At 42.0% G+C, this 20,322-nt stretch overlaps 1 protein-coding gene across 2 annotated transcripts; it reads right to left on the reverse strand.

The window, feature by feature from the left end:
* Nucleotides 1-2,383: 2,383 nt before the first annotated feature.
* LOC311274721 (uncharacterized protein) lies at nucleotides 2,384-19,441 on the reverse strand. Of its 2 annotated transcripts, none has more exons than XM_084382641.1 (6): nucleotides 17,897-19,441; nucleotides 15,753-16,673; nucleotides 14,586-14,765; nucleotides 13,474-13,874; nucleotides 5,129-5,316; nucleotides 2,384-4,200 (listed from the first exon to the last, which is right to left on the reverse strand). In XM_084382641.1, the coding sequence occupies exons 1-6, from the start codon at nucleotides 19,356-19,358 to the stop codon at nucleotides 3,744-3,746; spliced, it is 3,609 nt and encodes a 1,202-aa protein (XP_084238767.1). In that variant the 5' UTR covers nucleotides 19,359-19,441; the 3' UTR covers nucleotides 2,384-3,743. The 2 variants fall into 2 exon arrangements, with proteins under 2 accessions (XP_084238767.1, XP_084238766.1); XM_084382640.1 differs by having other exon boundaries at nucleotides 15,753-16,676.
* Nucleotides 19,442-20,322: the final 881 nt, after the last annotated feature.

Consider the following 20,322-nt stretch of genomic DNA (forward strand, 5'->3'; position numbering starts at 1 on the left):
AGGCAGCAGCAAACAGGCCATAATTGCAACCCGTGATGAAAGGAGAAACATCTGTATGAATTTGGTTGAGAAGGAGAGGGGTTGAGAAGATGCCACTTGAAATAAATGGTGCAGAAATGTTGACTAATGACATATATTATGTTTGAGTAAAACACACAGTGTCCTCTAACACTCTGTGGACATTTGAAGGCAGTTTTCATCCTGAATGGTTTTGTTGTTTGACAATATGCTGAGATCTGTTCACAGAACATACAGTTGGTGCAGGTTCTTTAAAGTAACACTAGGTAGTTTGGACTCATTACTACCCCCGGCTGGTTGAGAAGCGCAATTATATGTTACCAGTGTCGTAAATACTGTCGCTGTCTGAGCATCCCTGGGGAAAATGAATACACGTGAAATTGTTGACGGAGCCGGCGAATCACGAAGCCTCGTTTGGAAACATCAAAAACATGAAACCTCGATCGAGTGCCAACAACAAGCTAGATTCAGAGATAGCAGTTGGTAGTTTGTTAGCATATAGGCTGCACAGCACATTAGCATGCTAGAATTATTCTCATACCGAGTTGGTTATAGTGATTGCACCGACTAAGTTACTTCCAAAACACGATGCTTGGGCGTGAATGTGTTTAGTAATGTCTGAAAATATAACTATGTTTTCGGTAGTTACTAAATACAATCGCAAGTTGTGACGTTGTGTTCGGCGTAATAACTACAACCAACTCGGTACAACAACAGTAAGTAGCATGCTAGCATTACCTCCCGACCACATTGATCAACTGATTATCTGCATGAACTAAGGAATCTGAAAAACAACAAATCAACTCAAACTAAAAGTCGGTAAGACAATAAATATGTATATATGTAATATATGACTTACAAATCCAGTAGCATCAAGGCTAGGTCGCCATCAGTCTTGAAATCCATTTCTTACTCAGCTCGCTCCACCGAGTGTAAGCTCGTCTAATATTTATCCGTGTCCGGCTCATGTTATATCACTTTCTCTTTTTCTTTTCTTCCCCTTCTCAGACAATACCTTCTTGGCTTTTTTAGCTGGCTTGGCCATGGCGTTGGTTTACAAAAAATCCAAGTAGCTGCTGGCTAAATCCACCGATGAATAAACGTGTCGTAAGGCAGGTCGCACTAGACTTTTTTACGTCAGATAGGTTCCGACCCGCTCAGGGAAGTTACACAGTGCGGTTTCTGCCGGCGCGACACCCCTCAGGCTGCAGAGGCGTCACCATACATCCTATTAACCGTTATTCTACCACTTAACTGAGTTTAGAAACATTATTTTAAGGTAAAAAAACTACCTAGTGTTGCTTTAACTCAGTGGGATTCTGATGATGAAGATGTAAGTTGAAGATGTAAGTTTTCTGGTTTTTATTAATGATTTTGTGGAAAATAAGTTTCAGCCTTCACTATCTATAGCCCTGAATTGACACTTTGCTGCTTGTACAGAGTAATAAATCAAAGATTTCACTCTGGTTCATGGATGTCAAAAGTAAGTTGAAATAATTTAATCATATTGGGATGTAACTGTCCATTTACTGAAAGTGCACATGACAAATATAAAAAACAATCTATAAATATGTACTCTTCAATCTTCTTGTTTGAAAATGCATAATTACAGATATGAGTTAAAAAATAGAATATTGATAATGAAAATGACAGCAAAATTACCCTTTTTGATTTTTTTTGTTTTAGTTTATATATATATATATACATATATATATATATATACACACACACACATATATATATATATATATATATATATATATATATATATATACATACATACATATATATATATATATATATATATTTATATTTATAGGGAAAGAGATTTGTCAGTCACCAGGATAAACACACACACATGCACGAGCATACATGCACTCCCTCACACAACACTCAGGAGTTATTGTAAAGTACATGAAATACTAGGAACAATGAGACAAGGGTCATCGTGACAATTTGATAATGGTCTAAGTCATCACAACGCAAGTGTGATTGTGCATGCAGATTTCGAAGTGCATAAATGTCTGGTCAGTCCAGGAATAAACAGAACCCAATTTCTACAAACCTTGCCTCTGTGTCATCTTTCTGAGAGTTTCGGCTTCAACAGATATTATTGTTGTACATTCTCCACAACAATTACAACTAAAACTAAAAATTAATCACAGTCACAGCAGCCTGCTGTTGTTTTCAGAGTAAGACGATTTATTTTGGCAGATTGTATACACTCAGTTGTTGAGTCCCAAAGGACCAGGAAATGGGCCGGATGGGTCCTGTTACTTGGTCCAACACTTGACCAAATAGTAGTCTTCAATGTAGGCTGGAGTGAAGAAATAGGCTTAAAGAAGATCACTGGAGAGGTGCAGAGTCTGGTACAAAGGAGTTTATTGGGTTATACAAGGCAGCAACACCAACAAACAGTGAGTTCAGTTCAGGGAGCGAACTGAACAAGTTCTCTCTGCGCTCCTGCTTTTATGCTGAAGGGTTTCCACCTATTTCTTAAACAACCACCCCTCAGGGCCAATTCTGATGATGGATGTCATGGCCCATTGCCTATGGCCCTTCTCATTGGTTGACCTCTCTCTTACACCCAATGCCAGCCTCCATTAGCTTCATACATTAGCCAATAGTATCTTACCTTTAAACTCTTGGCCCCCTCGAAAAAGTGCACTGTAAGCACTTGTGGTGAGTGTGACCATTCCCTTGTACTGGAAGACTACTTGAAGGCTGATGTTATGCTAATAGCTGAGCTAGTGGAGCTAGCCATAGTTAAGGGTTAGCCTTGTATATTAAGTATAGTGAGTCTGTCAGAGTGAAAAAAAAATTAATAATCACAAAACTATATAATTGTTAGGCTGTATCTTATGTGTATTCATTTAAGTTTTTGTTGAACATTACAGAACATAACTACAGTGTGAAATAGGCTACCCTATATGCTACTAATACTCACCATCAATGCTAGCTACACAACTGGCCACTGAAGTTTCAAATGCCCAGTCTTCTTTTCTAAACGTCAGTATGAAGTGTTACCTATGGTACAAGAGCATGCTATGTCTGACTTAACGGTCGTTCAAAGCAAGATGCACTAGTAATAGCCGCAGCATGACTATTGTTTTCCTACGGTACAGCACAGCTGGTGAGCACCCCTCTCGTGCCAAGTGTTTTTCTAGCAGTTTTTAGAAGTTCAAAAATTCTCAGCCCTAACCCTTTTCAGCAAAAAGTGGAGTTGCACCGCTTTTTTGATTAATTACATTACACCACACTTTTCCAAGGCATTTTTGAAGTGGCCACACCTGTAGTTATTTTGCCATGTCGGTCATGATGATGCAGGATGACAGTTGCCAAAACTGTCAGCCCGTGATGGAGACTATCCTTTCAGTTTCTTGGCTCGTTAGTAACAGGTCAGTGTGAATACAAACCTACCAGAATTAAAAGGCAACAGTCCACCATTTTTCCAATGGTGTGGACCAAACGGTCAGAACTAGATTTAAAAGCGCAGTGGGCTAGGGAGTGCCAAGAAAACCTGTGGGGGTATACGCATGTAGAACACGTATCATTAGCCACTTCTTGATCTTGGTTGTGCCGTTTTGAGGCCTGAATCAGGTTTAACCCTCGTTTGTATTTGTGAAACCAGCAGGTCAGCAAAAAGGTGTTCAGTCAAGTGAAGGGTAAACCAATCAGGTTTCAGAACTCTCACAAAATCCAACATAATCCATCAGGTCAAGTTTTTAAATGGAGGAGTCAGACTGATGTCCTTGAAACCGACGCAGTGATTTGTGTTTGAGGAACGCAGCGATCGATGATGACCTTTTGACCCTCGTCTTGCCTGAAATGGTCAGCGGCCTGTCTCCTGAAGCTGAGGAGAAGTGATGCCTCCGCCGCCGCCGCTGATGCTGTTCTGATTTCAAGCAGTTCTCTACTCTCCTCACTCCGCCCTCTTCTCTCCTAGCAGCCCGTGATGGAGCTCCCAGCAGCTGCAAGACCTCAGATGACGCCATGAAACTCAGGTACTGCCAGGGCTTCTTTCCAGCCGTGTCCCTCAGCTTCACGTCGGCGTTGAACTTACTAACCAGCAACCGCATTATGTTCTTGTGGCCATGGATAGCGGCGATGTGGAGAGGCGTGTGGCCACATGTTGACCTGGCATTTATGTCGAAGGCTAAACCGGCCTTTTCAACTCCATACCTGAAAGCCCAGAGAAAGCAGATCAATCCCTGGTTGCATAAAGTGTCCTTATATGCCTTTGACGTCCTTGAAAATTAATGCATTTTATAAACAAAGTTTTTGTGTTGTAAGGAGCTTCTTAAAGTCAGTTTTTGCTGCACAATAAAATTACTAAAAACAAGGAACCTTTACCAGCAATTCAAGTGGTGGTAGTTCTCATTTTTTAAGCAATATAAGCATGTTAGTGAAAGTGAATATTTCATCAGACAATGGCTAGATTGTCATGACATGAGGCACAGACATTAATGGTCTCCAAAGGATTAATTTGGTGATCTTCTGACTCGAATGCAACCAGCCAGACAACAGTTCAGCTTGTCCAACAAATCAGTTAAGGTGTATTATGTAGGACATGGACAGAATTCATACTCCAAACCAATTTGGAGTATGAATTCTTCATATACCAGCTAGCAACAAGAGTAGCTAACCAGCTAACTCCTGCTAACTGTAGCTGTCATTAGCTAGTAAGCTCAGTTAACGGTGCAGAGTGTTGTCATTGTTAACAGACATACCTCTTGAGGTACAAACTGGCTAGGGCCTAGCTCGTTAGCATGCTGACTTTAATAGATATCGCTCCTACCCAATAAAAGGTGTCTTGGACATAACGTCAAAACTGTTATTTCGTCACACTCCGTGATAATATAAGTTCATTTCTGATTGTTTTAAACTATATTCATACAAATTACACCTTTAATGACAGGTTGCCTCTAAAACCAATTACAGTCCTGTCAGGCAGCTCTACTTTGCTGTTAATGCAACATACTAAACGTTACAGCAAAGGTCAGTACTATTCATTCTTTTTGCAGTGAAACCAATTTCAGAATTCTATATAAGCCAGACCTTGCTGTTTTAGAGAACGCAAACCTGACGAAGCTAACGACTAGCTGCGTACCATAAAGTGTTGAGGACCCTGTGGTCACCATGTTTGGCGATCCAGTGCAGCACAGTGAAGCCGGAGATGAAGTCTCGTCTGTTAAGCAGGGACGAGTCCTCTCTGAACAGGGAGTAGATGTCGGGCCATGCACCTGCAGCTCCCTTCACCAGCCAGGCATGTTCCCTTGACTCCAGAGGAACCAGTGACTGAGGACAGAACCAAACAGCAATAATGACAAGCTTAACCAATATCTCTTCTGGGATCATTTAAGCGTCATCATATATATATATATATATATATATATATATATATATATATATATATATATATATATATATATATATATATATATATATATACACATACATACATATATACATATACATATATATATATACACACACACACACATATACATGTATATATATATATATATATATATATATATATATATATATATATATATATATATATATATATATATATACACACACACATATACATATACACACACAAAAGTTTGGACACACCTTCTCATTCAATGAGTTTCCTTTCTTTTCATGACTATTGACATTGTAGATTCACACTGAAGGCATCAAAACCATGAATTAACACATGTGGAAATATGTACTTAACAAAAAAGTGATAGTCCTACTGAATAGACTGTTAGAATTTGTATTATGGCAAGAAAAAAGCAGCTAAGTAAAGAAAAACGAGTGGCCATCATTACTTTAAGAAATGAAGGTCAGTCAGTCCGAAAAATTGGGAAAACTTTGAAAGTGTCCCCAAGTGCAGTCGCAAAAACCATCAAGCGCTACAAAGAAACTGGCTCACATGAGGACCGCCCCAGGAAAGGAAGACCAAGAGTCACCTCTGCTGCGGAGGATAAGTTTATCCGAGTCACCAGCCTCAGAAATCGCAGGTTAACAGCAGCTCAGATTAGAGACCAGGTCAATGCCACACAGAGTTCTAGCAGCAGACACATCTCTAGAACAACTGTTAAGAGCAGACTGTGTGAATCAGGCCTTCATGGTAGAATAGCTGCTAGGAAACCACTGCTAAGGACAGGCAACAAGCAGAAGAGACTTGTTTGGGCTAAATAACACAAGGAATGGACATTAGACCAGTGGAAATCTGTGCTTTGGTCTGATGAGTCCAAATTTGAGATCTTTGGTTCCAACCACCGTGTCTTTGTGCGACGCAGAAAAGGTGAACAGATGGACTCTACATGCCTGGTTCCCACCGTGAAGCATGGAGGAGGAGGTGTGATGGTGTGGGGGTGCTTTGCTGGTCACACTGTTGGGGATTTATTCAAAATTGAAGGCATACTGAACCAGCATGGCTACCACAGCATCTTGCAGCGGCATGCTATTCCATCCGGTTTGCGTTTAGTTGGACCATCATTTATTTTTCAACAGGACAATGACCCCAAACACACCTCCAGGCTGTGTAAGGGCTATTTGACCAAGAAGGAGAGTGATGGGGTGCTGCGCCAGATGACCTGGCCTCCACAGTCACCGGACCTGAACCCAATCGAGATGGTTTGGGGTGAGCTGGACCGCAGAGTGAAGGCAAAAGGGCCAACAAGTGCTAAGCATCTCTGGGAACTCCTTCAAGACTGTTGGAAGACCATTTCAGGTGACTACCTCTTGAAGCTCATCAAGAGAATGCCAAGAGTGTGCGAAGCAGTAATCAAAGCAAAAGGTGGCTACTTTGAAGAACCTAGAATATAAGACATATTTTCAGTTGTTTCACACTTTTTTGTTAAGTATATAATTCCACGTGTTAATTCATAGTTTTGATGCCTTCAGTGTGAATCTACAATTTTCATAGTCATGAAAATAAAGAAAACTCTTTGAATGAGAAGGTGTGTCCAAACTTTTGGTCTGTACTGTATATATAAAAAACAACACCAGGTTTCTTTTCAGCACTGTAGCCAGGCTGACAGAAAGTCACAGCTCTACTGAACCATGTATTCCTACAACGCTCAGTAGTAATGACTTGATAAGCTTCTTTCATGATAAAATTTTAACTATTAGAGACAAAATCCATCAGCGCTTGCCCTCAACTGGCACTATTGTATCTTTAAACAGGAACCTCAGAAACAGTTGTAAATTCTGACTTATATTTAGACTGCTTCTCTCCCATTGACCTCCATCAACTAACTTCGATGATTTCTTCATCTAGACCAACAACCTGTCTCCTAGACCCCATCCCAACTAGGTTGCTGAAAGAAACTTCACCTTTAATTAGCTCATCTCTACTAGAAATGATCAACCTGTCTCTTTTAACAGGATACGTACCACAGTCCTTTAAACTAGCTGTAATTAGACCGCTCCTTAAAAAGCCTAATCTTGATCCAGAGGCTTTAGCCAAGTATAGACTTATATCCAACCTCCCTTTCCTCTCCAAGATCCGTGAGAAAGCAGTCGCCAACCAGCTATGTGACTTTCTTCATAACAATAGTTTATATGAGGATTTTCAATCAGGTTTTAGAGCACATCATAGCACAGAGACGGCACTGGTGAAAGTTACAAATGACCTCCTAATCGCTTCTGACAAAGGACTTGTCTCTGTCCTTGTCTTGCTAGATCTTAGTGCTGCATTTGATACCATTGATCATCACATTCTACTACAGAGACTGGAACACTTAATTGGCATTAAAGGACCCGCATTAAACTGGTTTAAGTCCTATTTATCGGATCGATTTCAGTTTGTACATGTTAATGATGAGTCATCCCTGTATACCAAGGTTAGTCATGGTGTTCCTCAAGGCTCCGTGCTTGGACCCATACTATTCACCTTATATATGCTCCCTCTAGGAAATATAATTCGGAAACACTCCGTAAACTTTCATTGTTACGCAGATGATACCCAGTTATACTTATCAATAAAGCCAGATGAAACTAATCAGCTAACTAAACTCCATGCATGTCTCAAGGACATTAAGACCTGGATGACCTGCAATTTTCTGCTGTTAAATTCAGACAAAACCGAAGTTATAGTACTTGGTCCTAAACACCTTAGAGATGCATTATCTAATGATATAGTTAGTTTGGATGGCATTAACTTGGCCTCCAGCACCACCGTCAGGAATCTGGGAGTTATCTTTGATCAAGATATGTCCTTCAACTCCCACATAAAACAAATTTCAAGGTCTGCATTTTTTCATCTACGTAACATTGCAAAAATCAGGCCCATCCTGTCTCAAAAAGACGCAGAAAAGCTAGTCCATGCATTTGTTACTTCCAGGCTGGACTATTGTAATTCTCTATTATAATTCTCTATTACTTTCTTTTCACTGTTATGCAGATGATCTACAAATCTATCTGCCAGTGACACCAAACAGTAACAGCCCACAATGTTCTCTGCTTGATTGTATCGCTGATATTAAGCAGTGGTTGGCCCACAATTTTCTCCTTTTAAATGATGATAAAACTGAATGCATTATGTTTGGGGATACTGTGACGGCTGGCTTTGGCACCTTGTCTTCGAAATTCTCTTCCACTGTCAGAAATCTTGGAGTGATCTTTGACAATGATCTGAAGTTTGACAAACAGATCAACAATGTTGTCAGGACTAGTTTCTTCCAGCTACGTCTCCTGACCAAGGTTAAAATGTTTTTAAGCCATCACGATCTGGAGAAAGCCATCCATGCTCTAATAAGTTCAAGGCTAGACTACTGCAACGCACTTTATGTTGGCGTCTCACAATCTGCTCTTAGTCGCCTTCAACTAGTTCAAAACGCTGCTGCCCGTCTTTTAACTAACACTAACAGACGTATGAACATCACTCCTGTTCTTAACTCCCTTCATTGGCTTCCTGTTTCTTATAGAATTGATTTTAAACTTTTATTGTTTGTTTTTAAAGCTCTTAACGGTCTCGCCCCATCATATTTATCTGAGCTTTTAATTGTCCGAAATTCTGGCAGAGCTCTGAGGTCAAACAATCAACTCTTGCTGGAAGTGCCCAGGTCAAAATATAAACACTGGGGTGACCGAGCCTTCTCTGTTGCTGCCCCCAGGCTCTGGAATAAGCTCCCCACTGAGATGCGTCTCACTTCTGACCTGGGCCTCTTCAAATCTCGGCTAAAAACTTATTTATTCAGGATGGCTTTTAATACCCAGTAGCATGATGACACTTTTATCTTACTTTATCTTATTTTGATTTTTACTGTATTTTATTGTTTTTATTGTTTTTATTTTTATTTTTATTTATTACTTGTTGTAAAGCACTTTGGTACACCGTAAGGATTGTCGTAAAGGGCTGTATAAATAAAGTACATTTACATTTACATTTACATTTACATTATCAGGCTGCCCTAACAAGTCTCTAAAGAGTCTCCAGCTGGTCCAGAATGCTGCAGCACGTGTACTGACAGGAACTAAGAAAAGAGATCATATTACTCCTGTATTGGCCTCTCTGCACTGGCTCCCTGTAAAATCAAGAATAGAGTTTAAAATCCTTCTCCTCACTTACAAAGCTGTTAATGGTCAGGCACCATCATATTTCCAGGAGCTCATACTACCCTATCACCCAACTAGAGCATTACGCTCCCAGAATGCAGGATTACTTGTAGTTCCTAAAGTCTCCAAAAGCAGAATGGGAGCCAGAGCCTTCAGTTATCAAGCTCCTCTTCTGTGGAACCATCTTCCTGTTTTGGTCCGGGAGGCGGACACCCTCTCTACCTTTAAGAGTAGACTTAAGACCTTCCTTTTTGATATAGCTTATAGTTAGGGCTGGCCCAGGCCTGTCTTGGACCAGCTCTTAGTTATGCTGCTATAGGCCCAGTCGGGGGGACAAATGATACACTGAGCTTCTCTCTCCTCCTCTCCTCTCCATCTGTATACATTATGCCTGTATACATGCCTCATCTCTGCATGTCACTGACTTCACTTCTTCCCCGGAGTCCTTGTGCTTTCTAGTCCTACAGGCTCTCATGGATCCTGGCCGCGCCCGGGTCGTGGATCGTGGATGCGCCTACTGCCATGACCCTGCCTGATCGTGGATACGCCTACTGCCATGGCCCTGCCTGACACACACCACTACTGTTGCTAATATTAGTCATATCTCTGTTACATACGTTCCACTACTATTATTGTACTGCATTACTACATACTATCCTTACCATTAACCACTACTACTGTCATTACTGGTAGTCACATTTCCATTATGTGCATTTCATTATTATTGCTGTAATACCTCTTTATGTACTTTCATTCCTGTCAACCGGGACTCGATTAAAAAAATTAATCTAATTAATTAGAGGCTTTGTAATTAATAAATCGAAATTAATCGCATATAAATATTTGACCTGAGAACAGTGACAATTTTTTTCATATGGGTTTTAGTATACCATTGAATAATGACTGAATACATAAGCTTAAGCAACAAAACATTGTTTATTTTCTTTTTCAAGGTGGTACTTAACCAAGACCAACAGACTAGGGATGCAAATTATCAATTAATTCATTAATCGTTAGTTGATGGACCTTATCGATCGATTAACGATTACCTGATAAGATGCGATTTTCCTGAGAACCTAAACTTAAGGGGAAAATTTAGGCTGAACATTCCTTATACAGGACTCTATATACAGGTTAGTTTATTTTTAGAGCACAGCACAATGAAAAATGTTTAAGTAACACGTTAATGTAAATGGTCTTTCCTGCCACTACACTATGATGATTACTGTATTTAACTACTTAAATCATCTCATCTCTCATCTCATCTCATTTTCTTTCCGCTTTTTCCCTATTGGGGTCGCGGGGTGTTGCCGCTTTTATCCCCCCTTTCAGGGGGTTGCGGGGCTACTGGGGCCAAATCCAGCTCACAGGGCGAAGGCCAGGGCACACCCCTGAATGAGACGCCAGTTCATCCAGGGCCCTCTGATGGCAGAGGCTGCCTTGCATCTTGCAAGGTGCCAACTGCACATCAGGAGCAGTTTAGGGGTTCAGCATCTTGCTCAAGGATGCTTCGGCATGTAGCTCAGTTCCGCCCAGGGGAGCCGGGGTTTGAACCAGTGACCTTCTGGTGGCTGGTCACCTGCTCTACCCACTGAGCTACAGCCGCCCCTACTACTACTTAAATCACAGTAGCATAAACTGATTTGTTGAACTCAGCCTGATGTAAACATTAATAAAACACAGGCAGCTCTACGTTTTCCCTGTGTGATGTTCAGGGACAGGTCAGGACAGTCTGAAGACGGAGAGCTCCGAGGTTGAAGTCTTATGCACTGTGAGACAGTGACAGGTCTGTAGGCTACCTACGTCTTGACCACATGTCAGCTGTTCAGCTGCAGCAGAGGAAACTTCGCTGTTCTCAGCTCCACTGCGTCGAGCGCTTTTTAAAAAGTTTTTTTAAATTAAGCTCCAGTAGCGACCGGCTAAACTACGGGAGGATACTGTAAACCAGCGCGGATCCGGTGTGTTTATCAAAGCTTGGTCACAGTGCTGAGGCACGGGTCGGTTTGAGCTGTGTTCAGGCTACATTAAAACTTTATAGATCCATGGGCAGTGATCAGTGTCGGCGGCTTTTTAACTCGTTAAATAATTGTGCTCCAGTATAATCGGTACGCCTGAAACTCATCCAGTGAGAAACGTTCCGCGGTGCAAAAATAAGTGCGATTAAAATGCGTTAATTATTTAAACGCGTTAATTTTTGTGTAATTAATTAACGCGTTAAAGTCCCAGCCCTAATATATATATATATATATATATATATATATATATATATATAAATAAATAAATATAAAAAGAGAAAAATGAGTTACAGGTTTGTTAGGAAGAAAAATGAAAAAGTTAAGACCAGAAATGATTGGCCTTTGTTAGTGCTAGTCTCTTGATGGTGATACTATTTGATACTTTTCAGTGGCTCTAGTGCCAACACAATATCTAAGCTTTTTCAATGCCTTATTTTGAAAAACGAACCTGTTTTACTAAAAAATGTTATACTTAAAATAAGCTAATTTGTTTTAATTTGTCTCAACTCAAAACAAAAACTCTAAAATCTGCAAACCGTTATTTAAAAAGGTACAATATGTATGAACTGGTCACTGGTCACCACTATCAGGTGTCAAATGTAGCCGCTGTTAGCTAGTTAACTAAGTTAGCCAAGCAGCTAGCTTGGAGCTTGGAGAACCAGGAGAAGTATTGCTAGCATGGGACCTTTGAACCTGGATGGGCCGGGGCTAGCTGGTTACCATGCTAAACATTGAAGCACAAAACATAAACGTCATAATGTCAAAACTGTTATTCCTCTACATTCTGTTGATCAGTTTAGTAAAGTCTTGAATGTCTTCAACAACATCTCTTACATACTGTACCTTTAAATCCGGAAATATCTGAACAAAACTTAAGTTACCAAGGCTAAGAATATGACCAGACAATCAATGACGTCTTCTGTTGCTTAACAGTTTTTGATCTTTTTGATATGGACACATTTTGGTAATGAGATTCAACACCCAGCCTTAAAAACACAGAGATAATCGTTTTTGGTTATACGATGGAAACTGATTACTTAATACCAGAGATGGGGACTCGAGTCGCACAAACGGTGACAGACTTTACTTGCGACTCCACCTTGGACTCAAGCTTCGAGACTCCTGAACAACCTTGAATGAAACGTTGCAGTAACGTTGCTGTATTAGTTTAGAGCTATTTCCCCCATAGAACACTACACATATTTCAGTTTTATCATGCAGATTTTATAACACTTTTACCAAAATGTTGAAAAATACAGGTATGAAATTGAAATTGAGTTCTTAATTTGTGTTTCTTTAGATTGTATTGCAGTAGACCCCATAAATTATCCTACAACTTATTTTGATACTGTACTGTATGGATGGTAGCTACAGGACATGCTTTGAATTCATAAGATTTAACAATACAGTGTTAGGGACAGATCAGATGGCCTGAGACTTGACCTTGCGCCTCAAAGACTTGAGACTTGACTTGGACTCGAGCTCAAAGACTTGAGACTCGACTTGGACTTCCAAAAAATTACTTGTGAACATCTCTGCTTAATACGCACCATGACAGACACAGTCTCCAACAACATACACCCAGGTGACAAAGAAAAACTGTTCTTGAGTCACCTGAGAAAACAGTTCGCACAATTGCAAACCGTCTGACCAACAGTTTCAGTGGATAGTAATTAAACGTAAACTTTACATCAAGACACTATTTCAAAACCCAAATATGGCGAGATATAGAAGTTTAGAAGGGAGAAAAAAAATCTAAACGAAGATGGAAAGTAATCGGTGGCAATATTTAAAAAAGACAGAACCAATTCTGTCTTTCCAGCGTGTACAGGAGGTTTGAAAGGGACATTTAAAAAGAAACTATACTGTCTAAAGGTCTCACCTGCCTACTGGGGCCTTCATGAGTAGCAGTGGAGGATGAGGAAGCAGCAGGGAGACTCCTCCTCCGTCCTTTCCCCTCCACCCCCTCGACCAGGTCGGCGAGGCTGTGGCAGTGAGGTGGTGTGGAGCAGGACGACAGCGAGGAGGACGACAGGTTGTAGTGAAGGCTAAGTGATGAGGAGATCAGGTGGAGGCGGTTCAGACGAGCCGCCTCACTTCCTCCTCCTCCTTCCCTTGCCTCCTCCTGGAGAAGCTGGTCGAGGTCGGCTCCCAGGCTACGGCACATCCTGCTCCTGAGCTGGCTGCTGAGCCGCCTGGCGACTACCGGGCTCTGTCGCTGCGCTGGTGAAAAGGTGGAGCCCTCGCTCGACTCTGCATCCTCGCTATTGTTGTAAAGATCATCTGTGGGGTGGAGTAAAGGGCATGCTTTAAAGCAGCTACAAGGAACTTTCATTTTTTTGTATATTTTGCTTGCCCCTGTGGACAAAAGCTGTATAAACACCACCGCCTTGTGTCTAAAGATCTTGGCTGGATTTGGCTAGCATGCACATTATTTTTAAAGCGAGTGAGAGAAAAACACAACATATTTTTCATACCATTTGTCTTCTTTAAACATAGCTGTTTACAGGATGCATAGTGATAAGGTTATGCATCTATTTGTGGCCTTGTAAGATTAGTAACTGCAATATGACGATGGTGAAACAAGTCAACTTTTATTAATGTTACCTTCATACAACTAGGTTACATGTAATCTTACAGCTAGTGGATTCTGTTGCTCGGTAAGAGTAATTCTCTTAAGAGAAGGAGAGAGGTAATGTTATGTCTTCATAGTAATATACCAACAGCAAGATATAGCTCAGTAGCAAGGCAAACATAAAATGTTAAATTATAAGCCAGTTGTTCTACTGGCGTCTGGCAAGAAATACAGAAGTACCCCCTGCCATACCACCAGACTAAAGAGCAGCTTCTTTCCTCTGGCTGTGAGAATCCTCAATGTCACTAAGCAGGATTTTCCTAAAAAACAATGTTCAGACTCAAACAAAAATAATCCCTCTCAATCATCACTTGTGACCTACTAAAAGTGTGTTGAAATGAAATAGCTTTAGCTCTGACCTGTTGAGACATGCCGTGGCAACACATGAGCTACAGACTCCTGGCAGTCATAGAGATGGTCGCTGGAGCGATGCCAAGGTGCCAAGGTTTTTCTGTCGATATGATGCATGACACTCTCAAACTTGGTCCTTTGAGCTCGCTGGAGTACTTCCTGGATTTTCGACCCATCCCCTGCCTTACCTATTGACAAAGTAGAGTTAAAGAGACAATCCATGATGGAACAAAGCAAGAGGATATATTTTAGGCTTTGATAAACACATAATATTTAATATTGTTAACACCATCAATATTCCATTAATGGTTTTGGTCTTTTCATGGGATTTGTTGACAATCAGGAAAATATAGAACATCGCCTGACTTATCCTTCAATCTTCTTGTTCCTACAATTGAATGTTTGAGCTCAACTGTGTAGAATGATATATGTACAGTTTGACACTAGAAGGCTGTTTTCACATTCATTGCTCAAAGTGAAAATCTGATTTTAAGAGGCGGGTTTACAAGCAGTGATTGGAATAATGGCGTTAAAATAAATGGCATTACTAACGCCGTTATTTTTTTCAGTTACGGGTAATCTAACTAATTACTATTTCCATCGTTACAACGCTGCTACCGTTACCGACATTTGAATGTGGTGCGTTATAAACTGAAGCTACTCGTTGAAGCTGTTGTCATCTGACTTGGCTCTCAGCTACAGGAGCTGCAAAGCTGAGTTGAGAGGGGCGAGACAACCGCATAAGTGATGATGATTGGTAGAGTAAGAGTTCTTAAGCCAATCAGAGGCAGTGTTCAGTTTACACACAAACCACACACGCACACAGCAGCCTCACACACACACACACACAAACTAGCAGAGGTAAGCAGCAGCAATGGTGAGTCCGGAGGGAAAGTTGGCGTTTTCAAAGTGGAAGTACAGACACTACTTTAATCTCCTTGAGGTAAAAGGCAAGAATGTACATGTGAAGTGTACATTATGTCCCAGAGCGAAGTGTTTGTCCACGTCCGTTGTAAACAACTCTAATCTAATGAAGCATCTCTCAACAAGAGTTTAAAAAGTGTTAGTGGGTTTTTTTTTTTTTTCTCAAAAAAACATGTCAGACACACATTAGAGAATTGTTGTGTATGCCTTAATGCATGCTTGTAGGATCTTTATACAGACTGCTGCTGTACCTGTTCTGGCCTGTAGATCCTCGTAGCTGATGTTCCACCCTGATCCTTTGGGGGAGCCTGACAGCAGCCAGTTGCTGCTGGGGAGGCCTGTGTCAGATGAGGGGGAGAGGATGTTGCTGTGGCTGGACGGCAGCCATTGACCCAGTCCCTGCCTGGGCTCCAGCTGGACACCTCCTGGCTGCGGGCATCTGTGGTCCATGAGAACATCATGGTGAGGCGGCACCTCTGGAGTTTGGTCTGGAGATGGCAAGTAGCGCCCTGCCTCTGAAGGCAGACTGCGTCTGGTGGACGTTGCCTCCATTGGAACGGATCCCGGTTCCGACCCTGGCCCGGCCCACTGTCTTCTCAGCCCCACCCCTGACTCCAAGCTCCAGTCTGAACCACCAGAAGGCAGCATTTCTCCTTTCACATCCTGGATGTTAATCTTTGGGAGCTTCATTTCTGATGAAGAGGAGAGAGAGGAGACTACTGGAGGAGGTGTGGGTGGGTCTACTATGCATGGCGAGGAAGCAGAGATGGCCCTCCCTATGTCTCCAAGAGGAGCGCTAGGGGGCCACGCTCCTCCTGCTGAGCCCGGCCTCATTGGGACCTCCTCCTCTTCCTCCTCATCTTCATCGTAAGAGACAGCAATTTTGTAGCTGGGTCTGTATCGGATGCGGCCTGGGACGACCTGAGGATGAAGAGGAGGCTCCTGATGAAGACCTCCTTCATACTGCCTCCCTCTCAGGGGTTCTGGGACTGGAGCCTGCTCGAAGGTTGATCCATCATGTCTGACTGCAGAGACCACAGGTGTGGGCCCTAGAGGAGGGCCTGGACCCACCCTGGGCTGTCCTACTTCAGTGTGATGATCCTGGGCAGGAGGCTCTGACAGACTGGGGGTCCAAACTTGTTCTTTTTCTGAGATCTTACTCACCAGAGCTGCTGCTGTTGACAAAGAAGGGTTAAAGATACAATCCACATTTATTTTTATACCAATGTCAGTTCTCTGCTCTCACCAGCTATGACTCAATAGTGATTTGCCTTAAAGTGTTTCCATTTGCTGCTCTTTAGGTGGAAACAATGTTGTTGCTCTGTTCACAAAATCTGATTGCCACGTAAGGCAAAAGCCAGAGCAGAAACACTAAAGATATAACCATGAATATATATATATATATATATATATATATACACACACACACACACACACATACATATATACATACATACATACATACATACACATACATACATACATATATATACACACACATATATACACATACATATATACATAAGAGATGTTCACAAGTCATTTTCTGGAAGTCCAAGTCGAGTCAAGTCTTTGAGGGGCAAGTTCAAGTCAAGTCTCAAGTCTTTTGTCACGAGTCCAGGTCAAGTAACACTGTATTGTTAAATCTTATGAATTCAAAGCATGTCCTGTAGCTACCATCCATACAGTACAGTATCAAAATAAGTTGTAGGATAATTTATGGGGTCTACTGCAATGCAATCTGAAGCAACACAAATTAAGAACTCAATCTATATATATATATATATATATATATATATATATATGTATATATAAAATATATATATCATATCAGCATCCAGCCCACACCGTTATCTGATTGGTTAAACGTCACTCATCAAGCTCTATGTTGACAAAGGAAATTGGTGAGAAAATAAGTTTTTCTTTCTATAATATTGCGAATAGTTCACATGATAACGTGTCAGTAACATTTAACATTACTGAATATGAACGACATGAACTGTTGAGAAAGTTGATAAATGGATTAGAAGTACAGTCCTGCCCTTTCCGTTTGACAAAATTCTGATGTGTTTCCTGGTTAATGTACTTGTGTTTTTGGAATTTGCAATTGTGTTTTCCGACTTGCTGTTGTGATTTGCACCCGTTGGCCAGCGAATTATGGCATACACAATAATTCTCTAATGTGTGTCTGACATGGTGTTTGAAAAAAAAAAGTATAATTACCGCATAATTACCAGTCCTTAAAATGACATCTACTCCTTTGTGATGTCACAAATCATGCTTGTAGGCCCGCCTCTTAAAATCAGACTTTCAGTGCGCACAGAGAAAATGTACCGTCAGCTACTGTACTTAATGCATGTTTGTAGGATCTTTATCATACAGACTGCTGCTGTACCTGTTCTGGCCTGTAGTTCCTCGTAGCTGATGTTCCACCCTGATCCTTTGGGGGAGCCTGACAGCAGCCAGTTGCTGCTGGGGAGGCCTGTGTCAGATGAGGGGGAGAGGATGTTGCTGTGGCTGGACGGCAGCCATTGACCCAGTCCCTGCCTGGGCTCCAGCTGGACACCTCCTGGCTGCGGGCATCTGTGGTCCATGAGAACATCATGGTGAGGCGGCACCTCTGGAGTTTGGTCTGGAGATGGCAAGTAGCGCCCTGCCTCTGAAGGCAGACTGCGTCTGGTGGACGTTGCCTCCATTGGAACGGATCCCGGTTCCGACCCTGGTCCGGCCCACTGTCTTCTCAGCCCCGTCCCTGACTCCAAGCTCCAGTCTGAACCACCAGAAGGCAGCATTTCTCCTTTCACATCCTGGATGTTAATCTTTGGGAGCTTCATTTCTGATGAAGAGGAGAGAGAGGAGACTACTGGAGGAGGTGTGGGTGGGTCTACTATGCATGGCGAGGAAGCAGAGATGGCCCTCCCTATGTCTCCAAGAGGAGCGCTAGGGGGCCACGCTCCTCCTGCTGAGCCCGGCCTCATTGGGACCTCCTCCTCTTCCTCCTCATCTTCATCGTAAGAGACAGCAGTTTTGTAGCTGGGTCTGTATCGGATGCGGCGTGGGACGACCTGAGGATGAAGAGGAGGCTCCTGATAAAGACCACCTCCATACTGCCTCCCTCTCAGGGGTTCTGGGACTGGAACCTGCTGGAAGGTTGTTCCATCATGTCTGACTGCAGAGACCACAGGTGTGGCCCCTAGAGGAGGGCCTGGACCCACCCTGGGCTGTCCTACTTCAGTGTGATGATCCTGGGCAGGAGGCTCTGACAGACTGAGGGTACGCACTTGTGTTTTCAGTGAGATCTGACTCACCACCTGAGCTGCTGCTGGTTTAACGCAAGCTTCGGGTGTTCTTATTACCTGCTGCTGCTGCTGCTGCTTCAGGTTGAAATCTGTCTCCACGTTGTTGTTGTTGTTGTTGTTGATGATCATAATCCCAGCCGCAGATAGGATTGTTTTCCCGGCAGTTGCTCCCGGCGGGGCGGGTGTTGTCACCTCCCTCAGCGGAGGTTTCTGCCGAGGCTTCTCTGCTCTCCCAGCCGGGCTTCGTTTCGCGTTTTCCGGGGAGGGCTCCTTGTTCTTCCCTGCAGGGAGTCGCAGCAGCCCGGAAGAGCCCCGGTCACCGCCGTCGGGGACAAGTCCTCGGAATTTCCTCCTGAGGACGACGTAGGAAACGCCGTCGAGCTGTTGAACGGTGGCCACAGAGTTGACAAACTTTTTGAAGAGCTCCCGGTTTCTGTCTCGGTCCGCATGGTCCCGAATAAAGTTCCTGAAGTGCAGAAGCAAGTCTGAGTTTTTCACCGAGCCTCCGCTGCTCTGGAGGAAATGCAACACTGTGTCCTGGGTGAAATCTGTCGCCATCCTCGTCTTTATTCCAACAGTTTCTGTGTTTCTCTCACTGCCTGGTCAGAGGTCGGTGACTTCGTTCTGACTGACAGCAAAGCCCCTCCCACCTCAGGCATTTAAGGCCTGCCGCACCTGCTGCGTGCCTGCAGGTAACCCGGATGTGTCTCACTGATGGTAGGAAATAGTTTGAGTGTGATTTCTGTGGACTACAAAACTTATTTTCTTTCACTGTATTCACAAAAAAGTTTTGGTTTGATGTAGCCAACTTTTTTATAGGCCTAAACACGATGTATGTTGTAATAAATAGGTTTGATGTAGGCAAATGTATGAATATAGTATTATGCATATATATATAGCATAGCATAGTATGATATTCACTAAATTGTGAATGTAATTGTTTTTGTTTTTTGTATTTTTGTTCTGTTTTGTCTGTGTGTTTATACATTTGTATTTGGAAATGTGTACAATAAAGAAATTAAAAAAGAATGATCAAGCTAAATGTAAAGCATAGTAATTGTCCAATAATAGGCTAAATGTATGATCTATGTAATCAAATATTGTCTTTACACACAAAAGCTTGTGCAGGTTTTTAGAAGTAGAATATTTTGCAGGTGAATGAAGTCATTTAACAGCTGATATTAGTCGGGGGACTTTTCTAATCTGTTGTAAATATTAAGAATTGGTAAATCAGGAAATAGACTCCCGCACACTGTCCACTTCACTTGCAATTAAGTTTAATGACAACAACGCTACGGTACTTATACCTCCATCAGGTTATCTTCAATCCTTCGGTCTTCTCCTACACACCTGTCAATCTTAAGGTGTGCAAAAGCTGTACTCGAATCGGTAAATTGAAACAAAGGAATATCATTGGAAGGTTGACCAAATCAATGGCAGGATCCACAATTTGAGAAATAAAATGGATTTTGTTTGTTCAAAAATGTATTTTTAAATTGAATTCAAACACATAATACTTCCT

Source organism: Pagrus pagrus (assembly GCF_965226575.1).
Source record: "Pagrus pagrus genome assembly, chromosome: 19".
In the NCBI taxonomy this organism is placed as follows: domain Eukaryota; kingdom Metazoa; phylum Chordata; class Actinopteri; order Spariformes; family Sparidae; genus Pagrus; species Pagrus pagrus.